We start from the raw sequence: 24,665 nt of genomic DNA, 5'->3' as shown, positions 1-24,665 counted from the left end.
GTACAGTGGGACAATTACCTCCTTATTCTTAGAAATTATATCTCTCTTAATGCAACCCCAGATTGCACTGGCCTTTTTGGTAACCACATCAGACTGCTGACCCTTAACTAGCTGTTAAAACCTTTAGATCTTTTGTCAGTAGAACTGCTGTTTATACATGCATCTCCTATTTTTCTAGGTTGGGCCTTACTTAGGCCAGTCCCCTGGAAGGTTTGATCCGATACTGGGTCAAAATGAGACTCTCTAAGTTACTCAGTAGTTAACAAAAACAGATTTACTTAGCTACAGCAAGACATTCAACAAGGATAGGCACCGAGGACACCTTGAGCTGATTCAGCTGAGCAATATGACATAGGCTGGGCTTGGAGTCAAGAACTCAGCTCAAATCTGATCTCAGACACTAATTATGTGACGCTGGGTAAGTCACTTTTAACTGCTGCATGCTTCAGTTATTTCAATTGTAAAATGGAGATAATAATAGCACCGACATCTCAGGGTTGTTGTAAAGATCAAAGGAGATAATATTTGTGAAGCATGATGCCTGGCACATAGTAAGTGTTTAATAAATGTTTCATTTTGTTTCTTTGCCTCTTCCCACCTTTTTTCCATGTCTCCCTTCCTTTCTGCACTGTATTACCCATGCATTGCAACCAGCCAGCCAAAACTCTAAGAGCACAACATGGAGGCAACGAGGAAGTGTCTCAACAATAGAAGCCCGTGGGGCAGCTAGGTGGCTCAGGAGATAGAGCTCCAGTCTTGCACTCAGGAGGACCTGACTTCAAATCTGAACCCTGAGACACATGACATTTACTAGCTGTGTGACCCTGGGCAAGTCACTTAACCTCAATTGCCTCACCAAAAAGCAAAAAACACACAAAAACACCCCAAAAAACAAAACAAAACAAAAATAGAAGCCTTTAATCCCAAGCCAACCCATTCTGGAGGAATGTCTTAATACCTTTTTAAGAAAAAACTAGTCTAATGTGCAGGAGGAGAGATCCATGTCTACATAGATATTTAATTTTTTCATACCCAAGCAAAAACTTTACATCTATCCATAGAAAGCAGCAGTCAAAGGCCAATTAATTTGAGATTGATGAGCCAAAGGGCCAACAAAAGTTCAAAGGGAAAAAGCCAAAATCAAACATCAAGAGCAATTCCTGAGGAAAGTCTTAAACAGAAAGCCGTAAAAAGTACAGTGATTAGGTCACAGTCAATAAACAAATCTCTGTATCCATATGAGAAGACTGCTCTTTGGTTTATTTTTTCCCTTAGGCGTTCTGAGTTGGACAATAAAATGCAGTTGACTATAAAATGCACAAAATATCTGGAAGCTAACCTACAAAGACACAGTTAAAATTTATGTAAATATAATTATGAAAGTCTTGACAGACATAAAGGGAAATAAATAACTGGAATGCAATTCATTCCTAAGTTTGTCTAAAGATTTAGTACTATAGCAATCACATTTCCGAGGGGATAAATTTTAGAACTAGAAACATAGCAACAAATTTCATTTGGAAAAACAAAAGGTCAAGAACTCCAAGGGAAAGAAAGAGAAAAAATTCTGTTATCAGGCTTCAAAGCATATCATAATAAATCAAAGGTCCTCAAAAACATTTGGTGCTGGTTAAAAAACAGAAAAGAAAAAGAATGGAACAGACTAAATAAGCAAGAAACAAGTATAAAACAACAAATCAGTGTTTGTTAACAGCCCAAACCATTAATTACTAGAGGAAGGACTACCTTTTTGACAAGAACTGCTGCTGGAAAGAATTTTGGCAAAAATTAGTATCATATAAAAATGTGCATACCCTTTGACCCAGCAATAACACTTCTAGAGCTGTATCCTAAAGAGATCATACAAATGGGAAAAGGACCCACATGAACAAAAATATTTATAGCAATTCTTTGCGTAGTGATAAAGAATTGGAAATTGAGGGGACGCCTACCAATTGGGGAATGGCTGAACAAGTTGTGGTATATGAATGTAATGGAATACCTTTGCACTATAAGAAATGATGAGCAGGAAAACTTCAGAAAAACCTGGAAAGACTTGTATGGACTGATGCTGAGTGAAGTTAGCAGAACCAAGAGAACATTGTGCACCATAACAGCCACGTTGCACGATGACTAACTTTGATAGACTTAGCCCTTCTCAGCAATGCAAGGATCTAAGACATCTCCAAAGGCCTCATGATGGAAAATGCTATCCACATTCAAAAAAAGAAGTATGGAGCTTGAATACGGATCGAAGTATACTATTTGCCACTTTTTTCCTTCTGTTTTGTTTTGTTTCCTCTTTCCTGTGGTTTCTCCTATGAGTTCTAATTCTTCCTTACAATATGACTAATGTGAAAATGTTTAATAGGAATATATATGTAAAGCCTATGTCAGATTGTGTGCTGTCTTGGGGAAGGAGAGGGAGAAAATTTTAAACTCAAAAGCTTATGGAAGTGATAGCTGATGAATCAAAATGAATCAATAAAAAATTTTAAAGATTAGTATTGTACTAACATGTTACACCATTTATCACAATAAGTTAAAAATAGATATAAGGCCTGAATCTAAAAGGTCACACCACAAAAAATTAGAAGAGAAAAAGATTAGGTACCTTCCATAATTATCATGAGGGGAAGAAATAGCAAACAAATAAGGGACAGAGGAGATTATTGAAAGTAAAACAAAGTTAGACGCATGTGACTACATAAAAAGTTTAAACTATATAGATAAAATGAAGACAAAATTAAAAAGGAAATAGTAGCATAGAAAAAAAATTGGGTCAAACATCAGTGATAGAAGTATGATATCCAAAACTTTTAGGCTAACTGATATAAATATAAAATCAAATGCCACTGCTGAATAAATGGTCAAAGAATATGAATGGTTTTTGATTTTGAAAAGTCTTGAGGGGAAAGGGGAATGGAACTAAGATTACAGAGTCAAGAAAGCCCTCAGCTAAGCTCTCCAAACATTCTCCTCCAATGAACTTTAAAATAATGCCTCAAATCAAATTCTGGAGTGACAGAGCCAACAAAAGGTCAGAGTGAGCCATTCTTCTAGCCCAAGACAACACAGAAGATCAAAAAGAAAGATCTATGATATGGGAGAGGAGACTAGCCCAGAGCACACATGGATGAAATACTAGTGGTGGGACTGGATGACAGAAATAATAGCAACAGGAGTTTTCACACTGGAGACCTGGCAACTGGTCAGAAAGAGATTACAAGAGAGCCCTGTGCTAGCACTGGATGTAGGACCAGATACAGTTTGGCAACTCCACTGCCTGTATCAGTGATGAGCAATTTTGGTCAAGTGGAAATAGATACTGTCCCTGAGGGACAGTATCACTTCCAGCACCAAAGGAACAGGGACCCTGAGGTGCAGTACTGACAGCAATCCAAAGGGATCAAAGGCCCTCCCTAGGTAAAGACCAGAGTGCAGACCAGAAGAGCAGTAACCACACCTCTCCTTAGATCATATCACCTTGGAAGCATTAAAAACTTTCAAACCCCAAGAACTAGATCTGAAAACAGTAGTGTGAAAAAGCCTGAAGCTTGAAACAGTGTACCTCCCTCCTGCCATGCTAGCATCAGAGCCCAACATTAAATTAAAGTATCAAATCAAGAAACAGGGTAGAAAATGAGCAAATGACAAAAAAAGAATCTGACCATAAAAAGGCTACTACAGTGACAAGGAAGATCAAAACACAAACTCAGAAGAAAACTATGAAGTCAAAACAGCTACAAGCAAAGCCTCAAAAAAAAAAATGTGACTTGGACATAAGCCCAATAAGAATTCCTGGAAGAGCCAATAATTATTTTCAAACTGAGTGGTAGAAAAAAATTAAGCAAAGAAATGAAAGCAATGGAAGAAAATTATGAAAAGACAATTATGTTGTTGTTCATTCATTCAGTTGTGTCCAACATTTCTTCATGATCTCATGAAGCACAGCACACCAGTCCCTTCTATACTCCACTATCTCTTGAAGTCTGTCCAAGTTCATGTTTGTGGTTTCCATGACACTATCTATCCCTCTAATCCTCTGCAGACTCCTTTTCCTTTTGCCTTCAATCTTTCTCAAGATCAGCATCTTTTCCAAAGAGTCCCACCTTCTCATTATGCAGCCAAAGCATTTAAGCTTTAGCTTCAATATTTGACCTTCCAGTGAACAGCTTGAATTGATTTCTTTAAGTACTGATGGATTTGATCTTCTTGCTGTCCAAAGTAATCTCAAGTCTTCTCCAGCACCAAAATTTGAAAGTGTTGATTCTGCAGCATTTAGCTTTTCTTACAGTCCAACTCTAACAGCCATTACATCGGTACTGAAAAAACCACAGCTTTGACTATATAGACCTTTGTCAGCAAGGTGATGTCTCTGCTTTTTAGTATGCTGTCCAGATTTGCCATAGCTTTACTTCCAAGGAGCCAGCCTCTTTTAATTTCATGGCTGAAGTTGCCATCTGCAGTGATCTGCATAAAATCTGACATTGCTTCTATTTCTTCCCCATTTGCCAGGAAGTGATGGGAATAATTGCCAAGATCTTAGTTTTTTTTTGATGTTAAGCTTCAATTCAAGCCAGCTTTGACACTCTCCTCTTTCACCCTCACCAAGAGGCTTTTTAATTCCTCTTTACTTTCTGCCATCATAGTGATATCATCTGAGTATCTGAGATTGTTGATGTTTCTCCTGGCAACCTTAATCTGGTTTTTTATTCATTCAGCCTGGTATTTTCACATGATGTACTCTGCATATAAGTTAAATAAATAAGGTGACAATAAAACAGCTTCGTAAAGGAAGCACAAAAATAATGAACAAAATAATACCTTAAAAAACAGAGTCAGACAAATAGAAAAAGAATTACAAAAATTCACTAATGAAAATAGCTCCTTAAAAAGAAGAATGGCCCAAGTGGAAATAGAGGTTAAAAAAGCCCACTGAAGAAAATAATTCCTTAAAAATCAGAATTGGGGAAGTGGAAACTAATGACTGCAGGAGACATCAAGAAACAATAAAACACAATCAAAATAATGAAAAAGTATTAGATGTCAAATATCTTATTGTAAAAAACAACTGACCTGGAAAATAGGTCAAGGAGAGTTAATTTAGGAATTACTGGATTACCTGAAAGCCAAGATCAAAGGAAGAACCTAAACATCATTATTTCAAGAAATTATCAAGGAAAACTGCCCCAACATCTTTGAACCAGAGGGTAAAACAGAAATTGAAAGAATCTGTGATTACCACCTGAAAGACATCCCAAAATGAAAACTCCCAGAAATATTATAGCCAAATTCTGAAGCTCCCAGGTGAAAAAGAAAATATTTCAAGCAGCCAAAAGAAACCATTCAAATACCATAAAACTGTTTACCTTTCTACGTGGAAAGATGATACATATATCTTCCAAGAACATTATCAATATTAGAGTAAAGATTCTACATAGAAAGAGGGTGCAAAAGTGAGTCAATTACGTTGGAATGATGTAAAAAAATGGATAGGTGAGAAAGAGGGATGCCCTGAGGAAGAGAGAACAGAGAGGAAGTATGAGGAAAATTATCTCACATAAAAGAAGTGTGGAAAGAACAACTTTTACAATAAAGGAGAAAATGGTTTGGGGGGGTGGAGGTGGGCAAAGCTTGAACCTCACTCACATTTATATTGATTCAAGGAGGAAAATACATACATACACACACACACACTCATTCAACTGGTAACAGAAATCTATTTTACCCAACAGAGAAGTAGCAGGTGAAAAGGATAAGAGAAAGGGGAGAAGTAATAAAAATGAGGGCTGATAAAAGAAAGCTGTTGTCAGAAGCAAAACAGATTTTAGAGGGAGGGATAGGGAGAGAGAGTGAGAAGGATAAACAGAAGAAAATAAGATGGAGGAAATGTACAGTTAGTAATCATAACTATGAATGTGAATGGGATGAACTCACCCACAAAAATGGAAGTGGACAGCAGAAAGGATTGGAAAACAGAATATGTTGTCTACAAGAAACACCCAAAAGAGAGACACACAGTTAAAATAAGGGGCTAGGGTAGTATATGGTATATATCAGCTGAAGTAAAAAAAGGAGAGGTACCAATTATGAGCTCAGAAAAAGCAAAAGCAAAAATAGACCTAATTAAAAGGGAAAAACAAGGAAACTACATCTTGCTAAAGAAACTACAGACAGTGAAGGAATATCAGTTTTAAATATATGTGGACCAAATGGGATAGAATCCAAATTCTTAAAGGAAAAGGGTTAAAAAAAAAAAAAGAAAAAAGAAAAAAAGAAAAAGGGCAGTTAGGTGGGCGCAGTGGATAGATCACCGGCCCTGGATTCAGGAGGACCTTAGTTCAAATCTGGCCTCAGACACATAACACTCACTAGCTGTGTGACCCTAGGCAAGCCACTTAACCCCAACTGCCTCACCAAAAATAAATGAATGAATGAATGAATGAATGAATGGGCAAATGAATTTCAAATAGATAGTAAAACCATACCAGCAGGGGACTTCAGCATTCCTTTATCAGAGCTAAATAAATCTAACCACAAAGTAATTAAGAAAGAAGTCAAGGAGATGAATAGAAGCTTAGGAAATTTACATATGATAGTCCTCTGAAGAAAACTGAATGAGAAAAGAAAGAAGTAAACCTTTTTCTTCAGCTGTCCATGACATCTTTACAAATACTCACCGAATGTTAGGGCATTATAACCTCACAAAAAAATGCAGAAAAGCAGAAATATTAAATTCACCCTTTTCAAATGATAACGCAACAAAAATTACATTTAGCAAAGGGCCATGCAAGCAGAGATTAAAACTGGAAAGTAATCTTAAAGAATGAGTGGGTCAAAGAAAAAATCATAGAAACAATCAATCTCATTAAAGAGAATGACAACAATGAGACAATATACCAACGTATGTGGGATGCAGTCATAGCAGTTTATTAGGGGAAAATTATATCTTTAAAATGCATACATCAATAAAAAGAGAGAAAGAAGAAAACAATAAACTGGCTATGCAACTCACACTATTAAAAGAACAAATTTAAAATCCCCAATTAAGCACTAAAGTGGAAATCTTGAAAATCAAAAGAGAGATTAACAAAATTGAAGTAAAAAAATTGAACTAATAAACTAGGAGCTGGTTCTATGAAAAGAAAGCAATAAAATAAACTATAGGTTAGTTTAATTAAAAAAGAAAAAGAAAACCAACTTGTCTGTATTAAAAATTAAAAGGATGAATGTACCACCAATGAAGATGAAATTAAAGCAATTGTTAGGAGTTATTTTGCCCAATTATATGCCTGTAAAACTGACAATCTAAGTGAAATGGATTAGTATTTATAAAATATGAAGTGCCCAGATTATAAAAGGAAATAGAATACTTAAATAACCCTATCTTAGAAAAACAAATTCAACACGTCATAAATGAGGGTAAGAAAAAATTCCCAGAACCAAATGGATTTACAAAAGTGAATTCTACTAAATATTTAAGGAAAAATTAATCTCAATACTACATAAACTATTTGAAAAAAGAGATAAAGGACTCTAATCAATTTTATTTTATGAAACAAATATGGTTTTGATACCTAAACCAGAGAGAGCTAAAATAGAGAAAGAAAACAATTTCCTTAATGAATATTGATGCAAAAATTCTAAATAAAATACTTGCCAGGAGATTACAGCAATACATCACAGAGACCATATACACTGACCAGGTGATATTTATATCAGGAATGCAGGGCTGGTTGAGTATTAGGAAAACTATCAGTATAACTTACCTATCAACAATAAAAACAACAAAAATCATATGATTATATCAATAGATGCAGAAAAAGTCTTTGACAAAATACAACACCCATTCCTATTACAAATACTCAAACACAGGAATCAGTTGAGCTTTTCTTAAAATGAGAAGTAGTAGCTATCTAAAACCAAGAGCCAGCATAACTGTAATGGGATAAACTTGAAGTCTTCCCTATAAGGTCAGAAGTAAGGCAAGGATGTCCACTATCACCACTATTATTCAATACTGTATTAGAAATGCTATCTTTAGCGATAAGACAAAGAAATTGAAGGAATAAAAACAGGCAATAAGGAAATAAAGCTATCTATCTTTGTAGATGATATGATGGTATACTCAGAGAACCCTAGAGAACCAACTAAAAAACTAGCTGAAACAATTAACTTCAGCAAACTTGCAGGATATAAAATAACCTACAATAAATCATTCTATATTTTACCAACAAAACCCAGTAGCAAGAAATAAAAAAAGAAATTTCATTAAATATAACAGCAGACAGTATAATATACTTAGGAATCTACCTGCCAAGATAAACCCAGGAATTATATAAATACAATCACAAAACTTTTCACACAAATACAGATCTAAATAATTGAAAAAAATATATTACTTGCTTATAGGCAAGCCAAGCCAATATAATAAAAATGGCAATCCTACCTATGTTGATTTACTTATTCAGTGACTTACCAATCAAACCACCAAAGAATTATTTTATAGAGCTAGAAAAAATAGTAACAAAATTCATCTGGAAAAACAAAAGGTCAAGAATATCAAAGAAATCGATGAAAAAATAACTGTGAAGGAAGTCAGCCTAGCAACTCCAGATTTCAAACTACATTACAAAGTGGTAATCATCAAAACAACCTGTTACTGTCTAAGAAATAGAGTGGTGGATCAATGGAATAGATTAGCTACATAATACACAGAAGTAAATGACCACAGTAATCTAGTGTTTGATAAACCCAAAGAGTTAAACTTCTGGATTAAGAACTCACCATTCGAACTCACCATTCGACAAAAATTGCTGGGAAACTGCAAAGTAGTTTGGCAGAAACTAGGCAAAGACCAATATTTCACTCTGAATACCATGATGAGATCAGAATGGTTAAAAGGTGGTGTAAGTAAATTAGGGGAGCACGGGAAAATGTCCTGTCAGATCTATGGATAAGAGAAGAGTTTATGACCAATGAAGAGATGGAGAGGATTATGGTAAATAAAACACATAATTTTGATTATATGAAATTTAAAAAGTTTTAAACAAACAAAATTAATGCAGCCAAAATTAGAAGGAAAACAGCAAACTAGGCGAAAAAAATTAAAGCAAGTTTCCCTGATAAAGGCCTCATTTCTCAAATATATAGGGAACTGAGCAAAACTTATAAAGATAAAAGCCATTTTTCAGTTGGTAAATAGTCAAAAGATGAACAGGCAGTTTTCAGAAGAGGTAGAATCTTATTTTTAAAAAATAATTTAATGATGTCCAATTCTATATTTCTACTTCCATGTTTCTTCCAACACTCTTGCTGAAGTGCCTATAACAAATACTACTCCAATCAGGTATTCTCTAGATTATACAGCTTCACAAATCTTTGGGTTATTTTTTAAACCAAGTTTACTGAAGATGTCTCTGGAACAGTATTTATCATGACCTTATTTGAATTCCTGTAGTTAAATAATGTATTTTAATAATATTTTATATATTTTTCCCAAATGTGTAGACAGCTGAGAAGGATACTCTAATCCTATTCTGATGCCTCATCTGGGTGAGGAAATAATCTTGGGTTATAAAGTTAGGGCATAACCTCTGGCAAGAACTTATTACAAGCTGGAAAGGCTAGCCTACAAGGACAGGTTCAGTAGGTATGGCTCTTCCTAAGACCAGCCTAGATTAGTACAGTCTCACTACCAGAGGGTTTATTTTTCTGGTCATAATATATCTTAAAATTATCTACTAAAACTTGGCAGGATTACAATCTGCAGAGACTGTAGAGATTATTTGCTCTTATGAAATAATATATCTTTTATAATATGTAATGTGTATATATATACCCATCAGTTTGTACATATAATACAGTTTATTATTTAGGCACTGTGCAAAACCCTGGAGAAAGACAAAATGAAACACCACACCTGCTGTCAAGAAAGGAATTATATATAATTACAAGGTATCCCCAAAATGTTAGTGCAGTTTTGAGCTTTAAGAACTTAAAAGTAGGGGCAGCTAGGTGGCACAGTGGATAGAGTGCTGGTCCTGAAGTCAGGAGGACCTGAGTTCAAAGCCAGCCTCAGACCAAACACTTGACACTTCCTAGCTGCGTGACCCTGGGCAAGTCACTTAACCCCAATTGCCTAAAACAAAAAACAAACAAAAACTTAAAAGTGCACTAAGATTTTTGGGACACAGCATGAGAGTGTGCGCGCGTGTGTGTGTGTACACACACATGTATGAGTGCATGTGCCTGTACACTGCATGAACATGTATATACACACACATATGGATTTAAAATGTATGAGTTTTCCTTCTACCAACAAAAGTTACAATCTCTAAGATTTCCGAGATGATTTCTGAGACTTGCTGAGACTAAAAAATTCATCACCCTGGATCTAAGTGTTAAAACTTTTCAAAATTTATCTATGGTACTTCTGAGATAAACAAAGTCTGTTACTGGGCCTATGCCCTGTGACAAAGCTTTTAAGAATTCAGGGTTAGGCACGGGAGTGGGATTTTAGTAGGGGTTCTCCATTCTACCCACAACTCCTACTGGTATACAGCAGAGGTGCCAAACTTGCATCCCACTCCCTAGTGCAGCCAGAACTAGATTAAAATATAATTGGGAAATGATTAATAAAACAAATAAAAATATAGTACAACATAGATAAATGTTAATTTGTGGTTTTCCAAGTCAATATGCCACCTGTAGGGATCTGTTTCTATTTGAGTTTGACACTATGAGACAGAACTCTTCAGCAAACTCCTACCTATATAGATCAAGACCTGCTCTGCAACTTCATAGTCTCAGAAAATTGCAATTTTCTTTCTATTCTTGTGCTCTTTCCAGTAATACAAGCAAAGATGATGAAATGACATTTAATTAGGTATAGGACCCAGTTTCTGAAGCATTAAAGGGGCAAAAAATCCCCAGAGACTGGAAATTGTGTATATAGAGAGAGCCAAAATGAAAAAGGATACTCAAGAGCTGATAATCACTTGGCTGTGCAAACCTTTTCAGCCCTTAGTTACATCTGTATTACATAACTGCACTGGGGTTTACTTCGAGTTATGAAGAGAATACAAGGGGGAAGGAAAGAAATCAGAAACAGAGAGAAAACAAAAATATGAAGAGACAAGTTATTTTGCTTACATTTTAGGAATTTGCAAACTAAAGTTATGAACACAGTTAATAGGATTCAACAGAATGTATAATCATGTACCTCATTCTAGCACGCTAAGTCACACAGCAGAAAGCATTGGACCTGGAGTCAAGGAAAATCTGAGATGCTTACTAGCTGTGTTATCCTAGACAAGTTACTTAATCTCTGCCTGCCTCAGTTTCCTTATCTCTAATAATGGGATAATAGCACCTACCTTGCCAGGCTACTGTGAGAATAAAATAAGAAAATATTATAAAGTACTTTGCAAACCTAAAGACTCTCTATACATGCAAGCTTATTATCAAATTTAAATTATTTATCAAATTATCAAAATATTATAAAAATTCTGAAGTTTAAAATATCTAACTCATTCAAAACATTATTCCAAGAAACTCAGCGTTCAGTCACCTAAATATTTAACTTCTCTGAGAGAATATAACTATCACTTTTTTAGAGACAAAAAGAACTCGACAAGTACCAACCTCACAACCAAGCCCACCTTCAGTCCACTTGACACAACCAGAAAGAACCTGAACTCTAAAGTTGAGTTTGGTGATTATTTATGATGCAGCCTTCCAGTTTTTTCTTTATTCCTCAATTCTTCATTTGTTCCACTCAACTTCTCTGTTAAACTTCTGACCTACCTGTCTGGCTTCCCTTAATTTCTCTCCTTCAGTATTTTCTCTTTTCATTGCTTTATTCTTTCCACTACACTTTCATTTATTTCCCTTGCCCCACCACCTCTTTTTCAGTGCTGTCTTCTGCATTCTCTATTCCCACTCAAAAATTCCAACTATCAAAGAAGTATGCATTATTCCCTTTGAGAAATTACCAATAACCTGTATGCCACTTAACAGACTGATCATCAGGTTTGAACACTGGGCAGCAAGAGCTAGCTAATTCAGAGGCATCAAATTTTCCTTCTCAGCAAACAATTCCTCTGAATTCTTCCATATTCTAAACTTACTGTATACTTCCCTTTAGGTACCATTTGCTTGGCCAAATTTTGGGTTATGCTTTGAAAAAATATATACTGATGGAACAGTATGAAGTATCTAACTAAATAAAGATTCCATGTGAAACTTTGTATGCAACTAAGCACAACTTGGAAAGTTAAATTGGACGGCGTTGCGTTAGTAAATTATGTATCCCTTTTTTTAGGGGGTATCACAACCGGTAGGTATCTCAGGACAAGTTAGAATTTGTCTCCATCATTTCGTAGTAATTTTTCAACTTTATCCTTAATTTTAGACATCTGGGGTAACAAGAGGCCCCCCAAAGCAATACTCCAAAGAGATTTTATTTGATCTAGATCGGAGATTTTATTGCTGTAGGGAACTCCTGGTGTAGAAATTCTCCTCCCCCAATTTGCTTAACAACCCACCTGCAGTTTAGGATCGTAGATTTAGATTGGACCTCAGAGGGCATCTATTCAGGACCCTCATTTTTCAGATGAGGAAACAAGGAGGTTAAGTAACTTGCTCAGGGTCATACAACTCGTTTGTGTTTTAGGCAGTACTTCCTCCACTGTACCAAGCTGCCTCCACATTCACAGTTTTTGAAAATGATGTAACCATTAAAAGACAGTGATTAATTGATTGAATTCGGGGTCATCCTATTTGAACATGCTAGGGTACCATACGGAAAGGCAGCCTGGTGTAAGGAATCAGAGAAGCCAGGAGTGGTAGTTAGGGGGAGTAGGGGTTCAAAAGTTTTGCCTAAAACACGCCGTCCAATTTAACTTTCCAAGTTGTACTTAGTTGCATACAAAGTTTCACAAAGTATTGAACCCTTCCAGGTGCCAGGTAAGGCGCAGGCTTTCCTTTCCCAGTCACTTTCCCTACCCGACCCCCACCGTCACCCCCTGCCCCAATCCTAATTACTCAAAACGAATGCATGGGCACTTGTGAAAACAATTGGGGTGGGGGCTGTAGAGGGAACTCCAAGTCCTAGATACAGTGTTGATGTCTCCCGCGTTCCCAAGGTGCCGGCGTGGGGCGGGGAGAGGTGGCCCTCCACGAGCGCCTCTTACCTTGGTGAGCTGAGCAATCTTCTTGCTCATCTTCAAATGGAGATCCTGGCTGTAGTCCATGCTAAACGCCGACTGCTGAGCCCCGGCCGAGGAAGAGAATTTCGTCGCCCCTCCGGCCGCCGAGTAATAGTGCTGCTGCCAGCTCATCCCTGGAGTCGCCATCTTCCCCACGGGCCACGTCTAGGACCAGAGTCCCCGCAGCTCCATCCCCGTCCCCCAGCTCCTGGGCGGATCGGAACGCCGGGGTGCGGCGGGTGGTCGGGCTGGGGGCGGGAGGCCCGAGGGCAAAGGCTCCCTCACGGAGATGCCCTTCTTGGCCCGAAGTGCCGGCTCCGTCCCCCCCGCAGGGACCGGACCGGACCGGACCGGACCTCTCCGACCGCAGGGTCTGACGGCCTCCGCGTCCGGCAGGGACCTTCCTCCCCGCTCTCGGCCCGGGCCGAAATGCCGGCTCCCTCACCACGCCGGGAGCCGAGGCGTCTCGGGGGCCGGGGGAAGCGCAGCCCCGCAGGTCACAAGGGACTTGGAGGGATGCGGGTGGGCCCCGCCGCCGGCGCTGCGGAGAGACGAGGATGAGGAGGGCGAGGGCGGTGCACGTTGGTGCGCGGAGAGGCGGGATAGCGAAGGAGGGAACGAACAGACTGGCTACGCGGCTAAGCGGAGGCGAGGACCCCGAGAAGCAAACGTCGCAGTCGCCGCCGCCGCCGCCACTGCTGCCGCCGGAGCCGTGGGGAGTCGCCGTTACTAGGGCGCTCGCCCCGCACTGTGAACGCGTTAACCGCGACGTCATTTCCCCACCCCCCAGCCCCGCCCACTTCTCCTCCAGTGCCCTGCTCGGAGCCTCGTCGAGCTGCCCAGCCCAGCATCTCCCACCACCTGCCAGTTCCGCTCCCTCGACTCCCTGTCTCCCCAGCCTGCAGACTGGGGCCTAGGGGTGGCCCCTCATTGAGGACCCCAGGCAGCTCGCGGAGCCAGCTCCACGGGGGGAATCGGCCCCGCGCTCTGCCCGGGGTGCGTGGCTCGGCTCCTCATGCCCGGGGTTTTTTCTTTAAAAAACCAAAACCAAACCGAAAAAGCGTTTTAGTGATGCCTTTTGTCATTATATCACAGTCATTTCTGGAAACACCTTCCTTTCCCCTCCGGACAACTAACTCATTCTTGTAACAAAGAAAAACAATTCCCCAACGCGCAACAGTGACCTCATCTGACCTTGCATACATTCTGTGTGGGTGCTCGCTCCTCTCGGCCTTGAGGAGGAGGTATGTGCGTCCTTATCACTTCTCTAGGGCTATTCATTGGTTTTTTTGTTATTTGGAGTTGCTACCTTTTAGTGATTTCCCCCCCCCATTGACACCAGGGTTTCTTAACGTGGAGTCTCTGAACTTGGTTTTAATTGATTTCCTTTGTGTTTTATTTTACGCATTTAAAAACATTCCAAGAATTTACTTTTAATTGTAGTTATTATGTATAACTCTTTCAGTACTGTTTATTTTGCATTGCATTAGTTCATCTAAATGTCATGTTTCTCTGAATTTCCTCTTATTTCTTAAGAAGCACGTGGCATAGTGAATATGCACTCAAAGTCAGGAAGGTGTGGGTTCTGGTCCTGCCTGTGGCATATTTATTGGCCGTGTGGTCATCTCAGTGCTCTAGAAAGCTCTCTAAGACTCTTAAGTCGGAGAGAGGATGTTGACCTTTTTTTTGTAGATGAAGTTTTCTCATCAGGGAGTCCTCCAAATCAATAAAAGACTTTATGTCACAAATATGTAATTTTAAAAAGTAAATCTTTAAGAATAAGCTGCTTCCACTAGGAAATATTTGATAGGATGGTAATTGCTTAAAAGTGGATTTGATAAACTTGTTTTCAAGAGTATGGTACTGACTGAGAAATTGTGAGTTAGTGACAAATTTGTATTCATTAACCATATGCTGAACATTTTATTAAATGGTACTAGGTATTCTCCTGAGAATCATTTTATAAAGGGATGCATTTTTTAAAAATACATTTGATTGATGCCTTTCGTCTTTACAGTTATTTCCTATCCATACTGGGGACTGAATCTCTGTTATTGACAAAAAAACAAGCAAAAACATTTGGTATGGAGAGCAGATTAAACAATATATAAAACATCCTGTTCTAAGAAAGTATGTTTCATAACCTTTTCTCTAGGACCTCAGGGATTGCTTCAAAATATGCATTTCTCTAATTAATACAGACTTGGAGCAGTCTTTCCATTTAGTTGTTAGCACATTGTTTTGAGGACTGTACCTTTTGACTCTTGGTCACATATTTGTATTGTTTTCCCATCTATTTTATGTATAAAACCAATATTAGAGATGTATAATGTAAAGACTTTTTCCTCAGTCCATAGTTTCCTTTGTTATCACCACTGAACTGATTTTGTTTGCATAAAATGTTTTCATTTACTTGTTGAAATGATTTTGTCTTTTGTGGTCTCCTTTGCTTCCATTTGGTTGAGAATTTCTTGTCTAACCGTTGTTAGGAAAGGTACTTGATTTTCTTCTCTTTTAACTTTTTTATGGTGTAGCCTTTTATTATTAGGTCGTATATGCATTTTTATTTAATTGTGGCATAAGGTATATAATGTTGGTCTAAACCTAATTATTGCTAAACTTTTTTAGTTTTCTTGGTAGTTTTTGTCAGATAGGGAGTTCTCCAATTGTTTTTGTTTTGTAGTTAATCTAATCACTGGTTTATTGAGTTCAGTTTTTTTACTCCTTAAGAGCAAGACAATTTTTGTCTGTATATCCCAGTACCTATCAGAATGCCCGCCACATACTAAGTGCTTAATAAATTCCTATTCACCGATTGATTTAGTGCTAGTAAGGTTTCTATCCACTTTTAAGATTGTCATGCTCACCGTACATAGTGGTGATGTTCGTCATACATGTAATCATTGTTCATTATAATCAAAGCAAGGTTGCTAGGGTAAAAAGGAGCTGAATCTTTTCACACACAACACTCCAACTTTTTCAAAGTTCCTTTCTGTAGGTTGTCCCCCATACTTGCAATGAATTTCTCCTCCCTTCCACATATTAGTCTCCATTTTTCTAAAAAAACTTGGCCTTTTCTGGTCCTCCTTAATGCTAGTGCTTTCTCTCTGTGATTATTTATTTAAAAAATAAACATTTTTAGCCACTGCTCAGATTCGTTAAGAACCTAGCCAATAGCTCGAAGATGTTCAGATTCCTTAAGGGTCTGGCCAACACGGCAGATACTAAACCTTGTCTTTGGCTGAAAGAAGACTTGGGTCAAATTCTTTCAGGCAGGATTCACATGTCATGATCGTGGGGTCCCAGCACCCCTAAACCTCTAGACCTCATCAGTTGTGTCTCAGTGTCTCAGCATGTTGCTCCCCAGCAGTCTCAAGGCCCTCAGGAGACAGATCTGACCAATATTGGCATTTAAACGCATGTAATGTCAGTCATCACTTCTCTAGTATTCTGCCCCTTGTAGCTTCTTAATGACTATGGTTCTCCACAGCTCCTGATTGGAATTGCTAACCCTCTTTTTCAGGCAAAAATAAAAACAAAAACAAAGAAATGTTTTTATTTTATTTTTTCTCAATTACATGTAAAAACAGGTTTTTTTAAACATTTTAAAAAGTATTTTTGAATTACAAATTCCCTCCTTCCCTCCCTCTTTTCTCCTCTCCTTGAGAAAGCAAGCACTTTGTTATGGATTATACCTGTGCAGTCATGAAAAACTTATTTCCATATTCACCATGTTACAAAAAAACACAGACAAAAACTCCCAAGAAAAATAAAGTTTAAAAAGTATGTTTTGATCTGCATTCAGACTCTATTACTTCTTTCTTTGGAGGTAGATAGTCTTTTTCATCATAAATCCTTCCAAATTGACTTGTGTCATATTGCTGAGAATTCCTAAATCATTCACAGTTGATTATTGTACAGTATTGCTATTACTATATACAAATGATCTCTTGACTCTGCTCACTTTCATTTCATATGAGTCTTCCTGGGTTTTTCTGAAACCATCTTGCTCATCATTTCTTAGAGCACAATAGTATTCCATAACAACCATGTGCCAGAGCTTGTTCTGCAGGTTCTGTCAGTTGATGGGCATCCCTTCAATTTCCAATTCATTGCTGCCACAAAAAGAGCTGCTATAAAATTTTTTGTACAAATAGGTGCTTTCCCCTTTTTCTTTTATCTCTTTGGGATACAGACCTAGTAGTGGTATTGCTAGGTCAAAGGGTATGTACAGTTTTATAGTCCTTTGGGCATAGTTCCAAATTGTTCTCCAGAATGGTTGGATCAGTTCATAACTCCACAAAGAGTGCATTAGTATCCCAGTTTTTCCACATCCTCTCCAACATTTGTTGTTTTCCTTTTCAGTCATATTAGCCAATGTGATAGGTGTGAGGTGGTTCCTCTGAGTTGTTTTAATTTGCATTTCTCTGATCAGTAGTGATTTAGAACATTTTTCACATGACTGTTTACAGCTTTGTTTTCTTCATCTGAAAAACTGTCTGTTCATAACCTTTGACCATTTATCAATTGGGGAATGAGTTGTATTCTTATAAATTTGACTCAGTTTTTTATATATTTGAGAAGTGAGATCTTTATCAGAAAAACTTACTGTAAATTCTCCCCCTCCTCCAATTTCCTGCTTTCCTTCTAATCTTGGCTACTTTGGTTTTGTTTGTGTAAAACCTTTTTAATTTAATGTAATCAAAATTAACTATTTTGATCTTAGATCTTTGGATTTATCGAACACTAGATTACTATGGTCGTTTAATACTGTGGATTGCATACCTAGTCTATTCCATTGCTCCATCACTCTATTTCTTAGTCAGTACCAGGTTATTTCATTGGCAACTAGGTAAAGCAGTGGATAGATTCCTGGGCCTAAAGTAAGGAAGATTCATCTTCTCAAGTTCAAATCTCGCCTCAGACATTTACTAGCTCTGGGCAAGTCACTTAACCCTGTTTGCCTCAGTTCCTCATCTGTAAAATGAGCTGGAGAAGGAAATGGAAAGACCACTCCAGTATCTTTGCCAAGAAAACCCCAAATAGGGTCACAAAGAGTTAGACACGACTGAACACGACTTCTTTGTTTTGTAATACAGTTTGAGATCTGGAACTGCCATGCTACCTTACTTCACATTTTTTTCATTGATTCCTCTAATGTTATTGACCTTTTGCTTTTCCAGATGAACTTTGTTATTATTTTTTTAGTTCCATAAAATAATTTTGGTGGTTTGGTTGGTATGGCACTGAATAAGTAAATTAATTTAGCTAGAATTGTCATTTTTATTATATTGTCTCAGCCTACCCATGAGCAATTTCTCCAGTTGTTTAGATCTGACTTTATTTGTGTGAAAGGTGTTTTGTAATTGTGTTCATAAAGTCCCTAAGTTTGTCTTGGCAGGTAAACTCTCAAGTATTTTATATTGTCTGCAGTTATTATAAATGTAATTTCTCTATCTCTTGCTGCTAAACTTTGTTGATAATATATTGAAATGCTAATGATTTATATGGGTTTATTTTATATCCTACAACTTTGCTGAAGTTATTTCAACTAGTTTTTCAGTTGATTAGTATACCATCATATTGTCTGCAAAGAGTGATAATTTGGGGGCAGCTGGGTGGCACAGTGGATGGAGCACCAGCCCTGGATTCAGGAGGACTTGAGTTCAAATCCAGCCTCAAACACATAACACTAGCTGTGTGACCCTGGGCATGTCACTTAACCCCATTGCCTAACCAAAAAATTTAGAAAAATTTTTTTTAAAAGAGTGATAATTTATTTCCTCCAATTTAAATTCCTCTAATTTCTTTTTCTTCTCTTATTGTTATCACTAACATTTTTATTACAATATTGAATAATAGTCATGATAATGGGCATCCTTGCTTCACCCCTAATCTTACTGGGAAGACTTCTAGCTTATCCAATTACAGATAATGCTTGTTAATGGTTTTAGATAGATACTACTTATTATCTCAAGGAAATTTCCATTTATTCTTATGCTTTCTAGAGTTTTTAATAGGGATGAGTATTTTGGGGGTTTTTTTGTATTTTTGTCGAAATGTGTATTTTGTCAAAAGCTCTTTCTGCATTTATTGAGTTCAACTTTTTCTTCAGGTAATCTGAGAAAGTTGCAGCACCATTCTAAAAGACCTTTAACAAGAATGAGGAAAGTGAAACATTTGTCTTGTGTCTGAGGGATGCAGAAAATATTTAAAAGATCCATCTAGTTTTTTTAAATAGACTATGATATTAAGATTGGGGATAGGTAGGAATGGTTACTAATTTATATTCTTGCAAATGCACAAATTTAGTTCCAATGCTGCCTCCCTGCAGTTTCCCTTCAAAAACACTTCCTCATCCCTATGCAGATTTTCCATGTGGATAGCATTATAAACTTTGGTTTTTCTTTCAACATAGGAAAGGAGAACTGCAGCCAGGGAGAAAAAAGGGAACTTAGCTGTCAATAAGCATCTATGTAGCACTACTTTTTCAATGTGAGAGCGTAGAAAATAATAAGTAGCTTTGCATACAATAGAAGTTACTGACAGGAGTAGACTCTAGACTATCTCTTTATAAAAAAGCAGATTTCTGAAATAACCTCTTTTTTAGGCCTACTGGGATTTATAATATATGTTCCATAGAATTTTCCTATCTTTCCTCAGAGGCTATAACCTACACTGTAAGGAATACCTTAGTCTGAGCATCGTGCTTATCCGTAAAGCGGAATGTTGGAAGAGTAGGGGAAGAGGCTGGTACAAAATCAGTTAGACAGGAAATGTTGTGGCAGTGCCTGGGGGGAGGAAATCACTGAGAACAGGCAAAAAGTAATGAAAGCAAATAGAAATTTATACGTTAGGGCTGAAGGAGACCTTAGAATTCATCTAGTTCAAATCTTATTTTGCAGATGGGGAAGCTGAGATGCAGCTGGATTGTAACTTTCCAATAGTCACACAGCTAATTACAGAGCATTAACTAAAACCCCAGTCTGAATTCCAATTCACTGATGTTTCCACTACACCGAAAGGAGATAGAGTTTTAAGAGGCTTTATGATTTCATCTTTGTGGGTAATCTTCTTCCAAGCTCCTCTTGGAGGAACAAATCCACATAGAAGAGCTGTCCTCAAGATCAGGAAGATCTGGATCAACAACTCCTGGCTTTATGATCCTAGGTAAGTCCCTTCACCTCCCAGTACCCCTAGCAACTCTCTAAAGTCTCAGTGCGGTACTGCTTTGCATGGATGGAGGGAATTTCCTCCCTGGAGTTCTCTATCCCAATGAAATGACAGATTTGGTCCAAAAACAAAAGCTATACTCCAGAAATAGATTGGAAAAAAAATTATCTCCTGGTGCTTAGCCCTCTGGTTCTGAGCCCCTCTGAACTTAGGTTGTTTCTTGGGTATTCTTCAGTCAGTCTTTCCATCTCTGCAGGGCATACCAGAGTTTGTGATCTACTGGCAAAGCCTTTGAGAACTCAGACTCTTATCTTGCCAGGGTGAGGTTTTAGTGGAACAGTTTAAAGATATTCACAGTATGGTCCCAAATTCTGTTAAACAGAACTCCCCACTGCAGTTTGTGGACAGAGCAATGAGATACATTGCTATTTATAGTGATGACCCTGATGCACTAGAAGAGTCCTAAGTCTGTTTCTGTTAGAAATTTATGGTGTCTGAGGGAGAGAATCAGTGACAAGATCCTTAGTCCTGCTTTCTGTAGTATAGAAACGCATCAGCATTTGTAATAAAACATGGAAACACATGATTTCAGAGCTGGAAAGGATCTTCTTTGAGGTCATCTAGTCTAACCCCTAGAAAAGTTAATTAACTTGCTTGGAAGCAATAGTTAATTGACAGAGGTGCTAGGACTAGAGGTCTTCACTAGTAGGGTTATTTGAGAGCAATGCCATATCAATCAGACTGTATATATGAAGTGTCCACTCTTTGAAAGGCTACCACCCTTCCCTTTCTGAGTTATGTGGTTGCAGAATTTATGATAAGTACTGGGACTAGGAAAAGAGGGCAACAGGACAGTCTCTAAAAAGTGGGGGGACAGAAACTTTTACATATTTCTTCCTCTCCCATTCTACCTCCTGGGGAAAATCTTTCCTCGTTCCTCAGTTCTCTTCTTGCTGAAATGATTTTACATGTACTTCCCTTGTACAATGTCAGTTCTGTGACATCAGAAACTATTTATTGCCTTTCTTTATATCCTCAGCACCTAGCTTATAATCTTACATTTAATAAATACCTACTGAATTAAATGGAATTGAGAGACAGTGCAGTGTGGAGAGAGTACACTGAACTTAGAGTCAGCAAGGCTTGGGTTTAAATTCTGCCTCAGCCAGTTATTCCTTTTGCCACCTTGAACAAGTCACTGTGTCTCTTGTCCTCAGTTTCTTCATCTATAAAATCAGCGGTTTGTACTCAATGACTTTGAAGATCCGTTCCAGTTCTAAATTTATGATCCCATATATTTGTTTTCCTTCTTCCTCACCAGAGCTAGAAGGCTCACATCAATCAAGAAATATTTATTATGGGTCATTATTTGCAAGGTGTGAGACTTAAGTATCATGTAGATTCCAATAAGTATGAAGAGTGAGTGGTTCCTATCCTTAAGAAATGTACAATCTACTTGGGAGGTAAAACACTTGCAGATATTTCCCAACCTATTAAAAGATTTGCTTGTTAATTGATTGAGTAATTTATCTTGGTCCAAAAGTTTGTAAGTCAATTATAATTGGTATACATTGTCCCACAGAAATAGTCTTGTAATTAGTGATTGTGTTCCTAGGCCATTCATTAATTGACGTGAATCCTGAATCTTAGGATGTGGGCAGCTAGATGGCATGTGATGGACAGAGTGCTGGGCCTGAAGTCAGGAAGACTCATCTTCCTGAGTTCAAATCCAGCCTCACAAAGTTACTAGCTGTGTGACCTGGGCAAGTCATTTAACCCAGTTTCCCTTAGTTTCCTCATCTGTAAAATGAGCTGGAGAAGGAAAAGATAAACCACTCCAGTATCTTTGCCAAGAAGACCCCAAATAGGGTCATGAAAGTCAGTCACAACTGAAATAACTGAATAACAACAAAATAAATCTCAGTATATATTTTGGCTTTTTTCCCCAGTGATATTCTCTATGAATGTGAAAACACTTGGGACAAATATATGGACACATATCTGTATTCTCTGTCCACCTGTTCCTCCTTCACAAGCCCAGTTCTACATCCTTCCACAATATGATAAATCCATGATATGATAAAGAATCATATTGACCTATTAGGCTTGCTGTCGTGAGAAAAAAAAGACTATAGTTCATAATAGGATAAGGATTAGATGTGACTTCAATAGCACAGAGAATACCTAAACTAGGAAATGCTTTCTACCAATGTAGATCAATACTGTCTCTGTAACTTAGAGCTTTAGTTGCCTAGAGCACTGAGAGTTTGAGTGACTCCCCCAGGGTTACAAAGGTAAGATATGTAAGAGACAGAATGTGAATCCAGGGTTTCCGGGCTTTGAGGCTTGTTCTCTATGCACTGTATCACCCTGCCTTTCATCTATGATGCTCTTGCCAGTAATTCCTTTGCTCCTTTTATTTGAAGGTTGCATTATCACTATGAAGATGGTGAAGGAGAGAGAAAAAACTTTTCTAGTGACCTCATTTGAAAATCATCTTTCCTTCCTTGGACCTCAATCTCCAAAGAATCAAAACTGTGGATTACTCAAAGGGTGTGATAGAGAGGCACATGATGTGTGTGAGTGGATTTCAATGTTATTTTTAAAAATAGTGCGCAGTAGGCAGTGTAAAATATGTGTGATTGGGAAGAAGGTGGGTCAGTCATGTTGTGAGAGGGAGGGATAATAAGTGTATACATCCATGTGCTACACTGTGGCCCAAGTAATGTCATTGAAGACCCCTAGCACTGGAGGACCTGGCAATAATCATGAAGGATGAGAAGTATGGATGGCTTGGGGTCTGTGCTATTAGAGACAGCAGCTTTATCAATGAGGCACAGTTTTATTGAAGTGCTGAAGTATTTTCCCTGGTAGATGGTGAGCTCCATGGGGTGACCCTATCTAAGTGATCTTTTTATCTCCCCCAGGCAAGAGCAGTGTTGTTGATTGAGTGAGTAAATGAAGGAGGTGAAAGAAACAGAGATAGAGAAGGAAAAAAAAGAGAGAAAGAGAGAGAGAGAACCAAAGAGGGAGACAGGATAGAGAAACAGAGAGAGATACACAGAGAAAGAGACACCTAAGGAGAGAGGCACAAAGAGATAAAGGTAGAAAGAATAAAAAAAGAGATGGAAGGAAAGAAATAGGGAGAGAGAAGGAGGCTAGAAGTATGCAAAAAAAAATGAGAGCAAATTTGGTTAAGAATGAGGACAGCATTTTCTTCCCACCTCCTTCCTATCCCACTGTTAGAGCTATAGTGGCATGTGGTACCTCACCTCTCTACCTCATGACTTGTTCTCTTCACACCATGGAAAGTGATATTTCCTTTTTTTCCCTAAAGTTTATTCATATAAGCAAAACAGCTGAGCTTTCTTGTTCCATCCTCTGTCTCCTGCCCTAGTCAGCTTTTTCCTCCTCTGTCATTTAAGAATGATTGACTAAAAGAAAAGAATGAAAGGAAAAGGGGAGCAATCCCAAAGATAAACTGATCATTTACCAAATACTTCTTAAACAAACCACCAGATTAAAAATTTTAAAATTGAGTCAGACAATCTCTTGGAGGGTTTTTGGTCTGCTCTGGACAGTTCAATGAAATTGGTTTGGCTGATTAGTTTTCATTATACTGATCAATTCTTTTGACTTTATGTAATCAATTCAATTCTGTTTTTCTATTTAACATATGTTTATTAAATTTTAATATGCATGTATGCCTATATATGCAAGGTATTATATTAATAAACATAGCCTTTCTGTGTTTCTTGATTAGATTTTTAATAATGGCAATTCCTTGAGGATGCATATAGTGTGTAATATACTAAGTACTTAGGGTAGGAAATATGGCAGTTTTGCTTGCTGGAGGGGGATACAGGATAAAAGTCATCAACTTTACCAGTTTTGTTAATTCTCCCAAGTCCTTTTCAGTCTTGTTCCCAAGCTGATTTACATAGCAACCAGGGCTATTATGGAGATCAAAAAGAATCTCTTCTCATAAACTCGACTCAGTTTCTTTGCACTTTTGCAAAGTAGTATCCCTGGGACATTTTGAAGTGAACCTAGACTAGCATATGATAGGAGTTAAAAAGAATGTCAGACCTTAGCTCAAAAAAAGTTTGGACTAGGAGTATTTGAACAATAGTAGAAGATTTAAAATTGCCTAAAGGTTTCTCTAAGTAGCTAGATAATTATCATCTCTGCAGATGATTCTCAGATTTACTTGTCCAGCCCTAACCTAGCTTCTGACCTCTAGTCTAGCATCTCCAAATGCTTCTTGGACATCTTGAA

General features: G+C 37.8%; 1 protein-coding gene and 1 long non-coding RNA gene across 7 annotated transcripts in view; one reads left to right on the top strand and one right to left on the bottom strand.

Annotated features, from left to right (window-relative positions):
- FAM184A (family with sequence similarity 184 member A) overlaps nucleotides 1–13,461 on the bottom strand; it is a 106,833-nt gene extending 93,372 nt beyond the window's left edge. For all 6 annotated transcript variants that reach the window (XM_078155179.1, XM_020971630.2, XM_020971635.2 and 3 more), the window contains exon 1: nucleotides 13,200–13,461. In XM_078155179.1, the coding sequence (XP_078011305.1) occupies nucleotides 13,200–13,361 (162 nt within the window). In that variant the 5' untranslated portion in view covers nucleotides 13,362–13,461. The remainder of the gene's footprint in view (nucleotides 1–13,199) is intronic.
- Nucleotides 13,462–13,917: 456 nt separating this feature from the next.
- LOC144457554 (uncharacterized) overlaps nucleotides 13,918–24,665 on the top strand; it is a 29,269-nt gene continuing 18,521 nt past the window's right edge. Inside the window, exons 1-3 of the long non-coding RNA XR_013486961.1 lie at nucleotides 13,918–14,458; nucleotides 20,120–20,384; nucleotides 22,814–22,966. This is a non-coding gene — a long non-coding RNA (uncharacterized LOC144457554). The remainder of the gene's footprint in view (nucleotides 14,459–20,119; nucleotides 20,385–22,813; nucleotides 22,967–24,665) is intronic.

The sequence above is a fragment of the Phascolarctos cinereus genome, unplaced genomic scaffold (genome assembly GCF_003287225.1).
Source record: "Phascolarctos cinereus isolate Bilbo 61053 unplaced genomic scaffold, phaCin_HiC Scaffold_5;HRSCAF=322, whole genome shotgun sequence".
Lineage (NCBI taxonomy): Eukaryota > Metazoa > Chordata > Mammalia > Diprotodontia > Phascolarctidae > Phascolarctos > Phascolarctos cinereus.
The sequence above is the reverse complement of the archived record's forward strand: the minus strand, read 5'-3'. Positions and strand labels throughout refer to the sequence as shown.